The sequence below is a fragment of the Cygnus olor genome, chromosome 15 (genome assembly GCF_009769625.2).
Source record: "Cygnus olor isolate bCygOlo1 chromosome 15, bCygOlo1.pri.v2, whole genome shotgun sequence".
NCBI classification, from domain to species: Eukaryota; Metazoa; Chordata; class Aves; order Anseriformes; family Anatidae; genus Cygnus; species Cygnus olor.
Window position 1 is genome coordinate 14,075,915 of NC_049183.1, and position 9,157 is coordinate 14,085,071.

At 58.8% G+C, this 9,157-nt stretch overlaps 1 protein-coding gene across 1 annotated transcript; it reads right to left on the minus strand.

The window, feature by feature from the left end:
• Positions 1–4,023: 4,023 nt before the first annotated feature.
• ACTB (actin beta) lies at positions 4,024–8,901 on the minus strand. Its single transcript, XM_040574456.1, has 6 exons — positions 8,732–8,901; positions 7,115–7,243; positions 6,556–6,795; positions 5,583–6,021; positions 5,079–5,260; positions 4,024–4,752 (listed from the first exon to the last, which is right to left on the minus strand). The coding sequence occupies exons 2-6, from the start codon at positions 7,235–7,237 to the stop codon at positions 4,609–4,611; spliced, it is 1,128 nt and encodes a 375-aa protein (XP_040430390.1). The 5' UTR covers positions 7,238–7,243; positions 8,732–8,901; the 3' UTR covers positions 4,024–4,608.
• Positions 8,902–9,157: the final 256 nt, after the last annotated feature.

Consider the following 9,157-nt stretch of genomic DNA (forward strand, 5'->3'; position numbering starts at 1 on the left):
AATAGGTTGCTGCTTTCTTCCTGGTTGATCGTTGCCATTTATGGCCATGAATGAGATTAGTGGTGGATTGGCGTTTTGGCTTAGAAATATCAAGTGCCTCAGGTCTTGATTACCTGTTTTGCTTCCAGGTCTGTGAGCAGGGTCTGGACTTGGAGAGGAAACCCCCTCTTAGCCCTTAGATGAGGGAGAGCCTCAATAAGAGAATCGGTACCTGCTTTGTTTGTCATGTGTTTCAGTTAAATAGAAGATAATGTCAAATTAAATCCAGAGGCCCTGCAGTCAGGACTGACTTGTTTGACATCTGGGCTGAATACCAACCTACCGTATTTGCAGTCATCGGGGAAAGCAGAGACCGGGGTGGAGAAAGACCTGCATTTCCAGTGCAAATGTAAATAAGATCAAGAGCAGGGCCTGTAAGCAGAGTAAAAGCCCTGCCTGGAGAGCCAGACTGACTGGAGCAGCCTGCATTAGGACTAGCCATGGGTTCCCTTCAGTCCTGGGGCGTATGTGGACCAGACAGCTGTTGCCAGCCCCGAATGGGATCTGAGATAGGTTAAAGAACCTCCCCAGGCTCCCAGCAGTTGTAAGAGGAGCTGCTCCGAGTCATGACCCACCAAGCGATGAACAATGTGGCGGTGTTGATAAGACACGAGGCTGAATACCAGGCGGCAGCAGGACATCAGATGGGCTGTAAAGGAGGAAGGAAGCAAACAGCTACGCTGAACTCTGGCATTTCTCTTGATGGTTTTGGCCAGCAGGTGAGAGGAGAAACCTTCCCTGCTGCACCTTGGTTCAGGAACGCTCGTCCCAGTGTTGGCACATGGGAACCTCCCACGAAGACAAGTTCATTTCACTGCTGGGCTGTCTCAGAGCAGACTTTGATCATCTGTGACTAATGCAGTTTTCTTAGCCCAAAGAAGGCAAGCACATACCATGCTGTCCCGGTCCAAGAGGGCAAACAAACAAATCTAGTGCTAATATCCAGATACGGTGTCCTGTACAGTATCTCTTAACTGTTCATGGCCGGACTGACCTGGTGATATTTTTTTTTTTTTCCTCAGGAAAACTCTTGGGTCATTTCTCTCCCCTGGTTCTTAACACTGATACGGTCTGGACAGCTCATTTTTTTGTCAGCATGGCGAAAGCCCAGTGGCCAGAGCACTTGGTGTGCTTGGGTGAACTGTTGTCTCCACTGCTGTAAGTGGTTTTCAGCGCTTGATACGATTTAATGCGGTAAGGCCTGCTAAAGTAGATTACAGCTGGGTATAATGCAAGTCAGGGCAGGCTCCAGGTCAGCAATCCCTCTGCAAAGACCAACTTCAAAGAGCAAGACAACTCCTCCTCCTCCAGCCACAGTCCCATCCACGAGCTGACACCTCGGAAAGCCCGTTTTTTTATGAAGCTGAGGCTTTGTGCCCTCAGAGGGGACTTCCACGAGGAGACAAGTCGTGTTTGAATGCCCTGGGACTTCCTGGGACATTTGCATGCAGCCAGCGTGCTGCAGCGCAAGTTCTCTAATGAGAGGATGGGGCCCCCCTGACCGGGGGGGCTGTTTCTGGCCAGCGCTGCCCGACAAGGCTCAGAGACAACCACACAAGGAGGCCCTTCAGGGCTAAATCCCGAGAGCTGCAGCCGTCCCCTTTGCCAAGGACATCACTAATTCCTGGTGGTGGCTTGATTCCATAAGCGGCTCAGGGAGGTGACTTTCCAGGTCACCAGCTAATTGCAGGTGAAGTGCCAGCGACTGTCTCCAGCAGGAGCGAAAGTTGGGAGCTCTAAGGGAAGAAAGGGCGTAAAACACGTTTGCTCAGCTCTCTTTAGCTGAGCCAGCTCCCCCTGGGCAGCTAAAGGGAAGCGAGAAAGGGCTGGGTGGCTTGCAACCATCCTTGGCTGAGCCCGGCTGTCTGGGCCGCTGGAGAAATCCTGGTACATCGTGGCTGCTGAGCTGGACAGGGGGAGCTCAGCCTGGCCTGGTGGTCTTGTCAAACCTCCTGGTGCCCGCACAGCCCCTGGCTCCCTCGGGTGCTGGACAGGAGGAGGAGGCAGCAGCCTGACTGCTCATTCCCTGCACGTCTTCTCCTCTGAGCCTCGCCTGTTGCTGGTGGCCTCAAGAGCCGGGACACGGCTAAATAAACTCCTCCGCCGCCCTTCCTGTGACCGGTCCCTCGGCATTTCCCCACTCCTGTGAAACGGCAAGGGGTGAACCGAGCCTTCCGAAACACAATGATGGAGAAGCTGCAGCTAAAAAAAAAAATAAAAATCTCCCCTCTCCAGTTCCTGGCGTTCCTCAGAGGAAACCACCCGGCTCCCCCCTGCTTGCTGGAGTCGGGAGCAGTGAGTAATGCTCGCAGGCTTCCCTGCCCGGCACTGCATTCTTTTCTCCAGCATGTAATGGCCCAAAGGAGGCATAAACCGAGCATTGCTGGAGCGGCCTGCGGAGGAGCTGTGCACGCCACGGCCTCGCGTCCGAGAAGCATCGGGAAAGGCTGCAAAACGCCCGGCCTCGTTTTACTGGGGGGCTGATCGCCAGGAGCAGCGAGAGAGCTGGGAGAAAGGGAAAAAGAAAACCCCACAAAGTGTTAATGGAGAGAAAAACCTCGCTTTCTGCCCTTTGGAGCGCGCAAAATCAGCTCTCTGCCCATCGCTGTCCCTCTCTCTGCACCCGCTCCTCTCGGCCCCGGGCGTTTCGCTGCTCCTCTCCGCCACCACCCCACCGCCGCCTCTCTAGTTCTTTGTCTCAACGCATTTTTCCGCAGCAGTCAGTGGCTGCTTCAGGAGGACCGAAGGCAGGGGAGCAGACTCACGGACTGGCGCCCCATTTCCCTCTCATCATCCCTTCTCGCCTCCTGGCCTTTTTCCTGCCCTTGCTCCCACCACCAGCTCCCTCCCCAGGGGCCGCCGTCGCCTCCTCCTCGCCCCGTTTCCCCAAGACCCCGGGGTTATGAGCCCAGTTAGGGCCCCGCTCCAACCAGTTTCACCTCCCCCATCGCAAACTGGTGCTTCCAGTAACTCGTCTGCCCGGCCCAGTGTCTGCACCTCCAGCCCTGCACCCAGGGCGGCCAGGAGGGAGGCTGGGGAGACAAAGGGCAGAAACCAGCAGGTCCACCCTGAGCGCAGCATGACGCTGGAGCAGCATGAGGCCAGGCAGAGGATTAAAGAGCCCATGGAGCCTGTTCCCTGCCTTTCATCTGCTGCGAGCGTGACACAATCGCAGCCATTAGCTCTTCAAAGCCAGGCAGGCCGGAGGAGCCTCGGGAAGCCAGCACGCCTGCGAGCCAGGCTCCGAGCTCTGGTCCGCCTGGGTTGGGAACACGAAGCGTCACCCAGCTCCGCTCTCCCTGGGCCCCAGCACCGCAGCCGTAGGTGTCACCGCGCAAGTGAGAGCTCCCTCGCTGTGCCCTTTCCCAGCTCCACCCCTGCAGCGATGTGTAAGAGCCCCGTGGCCCTGCTCTCGAGTCCATTTCATCCACTTCACAGGCTTTCTCCTGCCTCCACCCAGCGGGCAGCCTGCCAGAGCGTGAGTCTCCCAGCCTCGGCTCAGGCCTCCCTCGCTCCTGGGACACGAGCGGGGTGAAGCAAAAGCAGAGCGAGCTGCTCGGCGGGAGACACCCAAAAGCAGAGCAGAAGAGGCCACACAGTGCGGGGACAGAAGAGGGCCCAAAGCAGTCCCACCCCAGGGAGAAGCCGGCTGCTCCCCAGCAGCACACTGCAGAATGAGGGAAGAACACCGCAGGCGGCCTTTTGAAGCGGTTGGATGCCCCCCAAACCCAGCTCTTTCCAGGAGCGCAAGTGCCCTGCCCACCCCTCACCCAGCAGCACACACCACCAGTAGCTGGGGATCTCCAGCCCGGGAGCCCAACTCCTGCAGCACGGCAAGCCCGGCTCTCCCTCTATCACCAGCAGCCACCTGGCTCCCACCCCAGCGCGATAGCCGACCCCTGCAGCCTGGCACAGGGAGATCAGAGCGGGTACCAACCGTCAAGGAGCGTCACAGAACAAAGAACCACCAACACCAGTCAAGCCTCTATTGTGTGCACTTTTATTTGAACTGGTCTTAAGTCAGTGTACAGGTAGCCCCTCTCTCCCCCGCATACTGGCACTTCTCCTAGGCAGGGGGGACTGTAAAGCCTTCATTCACATCTATCACTGGGGAACACAGCCCGCTTGCTTAACAAATCAAAGAGAAAGGATCAAGTGTGTTTTGTTTAAGGCGGAAGATACAAAAAGACACTTGTTGGATTACATAATTTACAGACAAGCGATTGCAACCTAACACCAGGAACTGGTATCGGCTCTTCCAAGCTGGGCTGTTGCCTTCACAGAGGCGAGTAACTTCCTGTAACAATGCATTATAACAATATTTGGAATGACTATTACAAAAAAACAAATGTACAATCAAAGTCCTCAGATGCATTGTAGAACTTTGGGGGCGTTCGCTCCAACATGTTTCATTTTAAGACTGCTGCTGATACCTTCACCATTCCAGTTTTTTAATCCTGAGTCAAGCGCCAAAAAAAACAAATAAAGCCATGCCAATCTTGTCTTGTTTTACACGCATTTATGGGTTTCATTTTGTCACAAGGGTGTGGGTGTTGGTAACAGTCCGGTTTAGAAGCATTTGCGGTGGACAATGGAGGGTCCGGATTCATCATACTCCTGCTTGCTGATCCACATCTGCTGGAAGGTGGACAGGGAGGCCAGGATGGAGCCTCCAATCCAGACAGAGTACTTGCGCTCAGGCGGGGCAATGATCTGTGGGAGAGAAGAGTCGCTCAGATGCGGTGTGCTGCTACGTGCTTTGCTCCTGCACAGCCCCGCGGCGCAGCTAATCCCCTTGTCAAGGGGCTCCGAGGTCTGAGCAGGCTTAGGGCACAGCCTCACACACCCCACCCCCACTCGCAGTACAGCAATCCCATTATTCACGGGGCTGAGCGGGTGCCACCCCGCACGCAGCAAGGCTGCACCGCTCCATGTGTGGTTCCCACCTCCTCTAGTGGTGTAGCTCAGGGCCCTCCACCCACTCGTTTGCATTTCAGCAGCAGGAGGTGCGCCGGGAGGCTCCCAGGGCTCCAGCTTACCTTGATTTTCATCGTGCTGGGTGCCAGGGCTGTGATCTCCTTCTGCATCCTGTCAGCAATGCCCGGGTACATTGTGGTACCACCGGACAGCACTGTGTTGGCATACAGGTCCTTACGGATGTCCACATCACACTTCATGATAGAGTTGAAGGTAGTTTCATGGATACCACAGGACTCCATACCTGCGAGGAAGAAGCAGCCTCAAGTCAGCAAGGGCTGGGGAACACGTAAGAAAGCCTGAGCAGCTACTGGGGGCAACTGATAGACAATCACAGCTCTTCAAGTGGAAGGCACTACAGGCAGAGCCATGTCTGACACGCTCAGCCTCCCGCTCTACCGCTGTCAGAGTCCCCCAAACAGCTCCAGGTTGGGAGGAGAAAGGACTAGGCGGTGGGACAGGGTAAGACCTTGCAATAGATCACAGGTACTCTGGTAACTGAATCCCCATCTCTAGCTCACCCTACGCAGAAGGCACACAGGGTCTCCTAAACGAGCTGGACTCACCCAAGAAAGATGGCTGGAAGAGGGCCTCGGGGCACCTGAACCTCTCATTGCCAATGGTGATGACCTGGCCATCAGGGAGTTCGTAGCTCTTCTCCAGGGAAGAGCTAGAGGCAGCTGTGGCCATCTCCTGCTCGAAATCCAGGGCAACATAGCACAGCTTCTCCTTGATGTCACGCACAATTTCTCTCTCAGCTGTGGTGGTGAAGCTGTAGCCTCTCTCTGTCAGGATCTTCATGAGGTAGTCCGTCAGGTCACGGCCAGCCAGATCCAGACGGAGGATGGCATGGGGGAGGGCATAGCCTTCGTAGATGGGCACAGTGTGGGTAACACCATCACCAGAGTCCATCACAATACCAGTGGTACGACCAGAGGCATACAGGGACAGCACAGCCTGGATGGCTACATACATGGCTGGGGTGTTGAAGGTCTCAAACATGATCTAGGGGAGAGAGAAGGAAAGGTTGAGTCAAACAGAATAAACTGAGGTTCTCACTACAGGTCTAAACCAAGTCCATGCAAGTGGTTTTTACTTTTGTCCCCAGATAAGAGACTCATCTTTGCTCCCCCAGGAAGGAGGGGAGGCTTATCTTGCCTGGCCTCCACCCACACCTGCCAGGTCAGAGCCTGAGCAAGGACACCACCACCACAGGCCCATCCACATGACACAGCAAGGAACAAAACAAGTGCCAGATAAACTACGGTACGGTCACTCAAGGCCAGTAAATGGATTAGTGTCTAGTCAGAAACAGCAGTTAGACAAGTTGCTAGTTCAGTCTCAGAGAAAGCCAGCTTAGAAGAGCAAACAAAACCTGTCAAGGTCCAGCAAAGAGGAGACTCAGGTCAGGAAAGGAAAACCCTGCAAAGATGGCAAAAAGGGAGAACAGTGGTGAAGGCAGAGAGAGGACAACGTGGAAGAGGAGAGCTGGCCTGCAGCAACATCTGCTGTAGCTCCAAGCTCAAGAGTTCTACACACCTGTGTCATCTTCTCTCTGTTGGCTTTGGGGTTCAGGGGAGCCTCTGTGAGCAGCACAGGGTGCTCCTCAGGGGCTACTCTCAGCTCGTTGTAGAAAGTGTGGTGCCAGATCTTCTCCATGTCATCCCAGTTGGTGACAATACCGTGTTCAATGGGGTACTTCAGGGTCAGGATACCTCTTTTGCTCTGAGCTTCATCACCAACATAGCTGTCTTTCTGGCCCATGCCAACCATCACACCCTGCACAACAAAGAAGAAGCATTTAGTTTAACTGAAGGACAAGCCCTGCTAAGCAGGCAACATTTTCCAAAGCCACATCTCTATAATTACTGTTTCTCTTGTGTCGCTACTGTCAGAAAAGTCAGTCAGCAGCTCCAACGCATGCTGCATGAAGGCTCCACAGGAGGCTGCGTACTCAGCCAGTTACTGTTGCAGTGCAGAAGCCTCTTGTGTCATATAGGAAATAAAAGGGCTTCTTGCAGCTCGCTGCCTTTAGCGGAAATGATTTCACTGAAGGTCCTCTCCATTGTCTGTAAGCAGCACCCCAGCCACATCGTACCTGATGTCTGGGGCGACCCACGATGGATGGGAAGACAGCACGGGGGGCATCATCCCCGGCGAAACCGGCCTTGCACATACCGGAGCCATTGTCAACAACGAGCGCAGCAATATCATCATCCATGGCTGGCTGTGGAAGAAGAGAGACGGAACATGAGCACCGCTGGCCACACACCCGCAACCAAACCCCATCCTCCCCCACACCCCACAGGGGTAATCACCCCCCGGGGGGGGGGGGGGGGGCAGCAGCCAGCGAGGGGAGAGCCAGCGGTGGCGGGGCTCCGCGATGCCTCCGAGGCCTTCCCCCACCCATTTCCTTCCTGCCAGAGCCGCACCGCTTCGCCCGGCGCCCGCTAGAGGGTGCGGCGCCTTCCAGATTTCGGCAGCGCACAGATTTGGGACAAAGGAAGTCCCTGCGCCCTCTCGCATTATTACCATAAAAGGCAACGGCTGCAGCGCGCCGCGCCTCGCCAGCCGCCAGCTTTCGGGGGGCCGCCGCCGGCCACTCCCCCGACCCCTCCCCAGCCCCGGGGAGCCCCGCGGCCACTCCCCCCCCCACCTCGAGGCTGCCACCTCCGGGGGGGCACTCACCACCCTCTGCCCCCCTCCTCCTCCTCATCCCGTCCCCTCCCCAGCCGTCACGCCCAAGCAGCCCCGCCAGGCGCCGCCCGCACACCTCCGGGGGGCGGCTTCCAGGCAGCAGCCGCCGAGCTCCCGGTGGTGGCGGCCCCGGGAACCGGCACGGAGCCGGGTTCGGCCCTGGGGGGGGCACCGGGGGGGGGGGCGGGGGGGAGCAGCAAGCCGAGCCCAGGCTCTGCCGGCGGGCGGGGCCGGCCGGGGGCGGCTCCCGGGACATGTGCCCGAACGGTGCCGGCCCTGCCCGCACACGGGGGGCTTCTCCCCCCCCCCCCTTTTTTCCCTTTGTTCCAGAGCGCCCCTCGTAACGGGGAGCCGCCCACCTCCCCCCCCCCCACCCCCCCCGCAGAAACTCATCCGTTTTCTGCCAGGGGGTGCTGAGCCTGGGAGGGGGGTGCTGAGGGGAGCCGCGCCCCGTCCCCACAAGGGGGAACGCTGCCCCCCACCCCCGTCCCCACAGGGGGTGCTGAGGGGAGTCGCCCCCTTGTCCCCACAGGGGGACACTGCCCCCCCCCCCCCCATCCCCACACGGGTTGCTGATAGGAGTCGCCCCCGTCCCCACAAGGGGTGCGGAGGGGAGCCGCCCCCCGTACCCCCGTCCCCACAAGGGGACCCTGCCCCCCCCGTCCCCTCACACACACCCATGGCAGGTCCGGGGGGAGCAGCGCTCAGCAGACAAAGCCCCACGCCCCAGCCCACTGCCACAAATCCTCTTAGGAGGCGGATTAGTCGCACACACCACGGGGGGGGGGGGACACACCATGAAGCCCCCCCCCTACACCTCCAGCACCCCATCGCCACCCCCTCAGCACCCCAAAGCGCCTCAGCGCTCCTCTCCTCACACAACCCCCCCGGGGCTGCCCGGACCCCTCACAACCCCCCCCACCCCCGAGCAGAACCGGGGGATACCGACCCAAAACCCCGCAGCTAGGGAGGCGAGGGACCCCCAGCCCCCCCCCCTTTTCCCCCGGTCCCCCCTCACCTTCGGGGAGTTGCGCGGTCAGAGGCGGGCGGGCGGCGGGAGCGGGGCACGGACGCGCGCACGGGGCGAAGGCAGAGCTCGCAGCGACTCCCGCCCGCCGCGCGCCCCGCCTTTTATATGGGCCGCCGCCGCCGCCGCCTCGCCATAAAAGGAAACTTTCCGAGCGCGCGGCCCTGATTGGCCCCCGCCGCGCCTCCCCGCCTCGCGCGCCGGCCCCGCCCCCCCTCCTCTCTCTCCCCCCCTCCCGCTCCCTCCCCCTCCCTCCGCGCGCCCCGCCCCGCCTCGCGCCCGCCCCGCCCCGCCCCGCCCGGCGCGCGCGCGCGCCCCCCCCCCCCGCGCCCTGCGGAACAAATAAATAAATAAATAAATAAATCGGCGGGGGGGGGATATTTATTTATTTATTTATTTATTGGGGGGGGGGGGGTG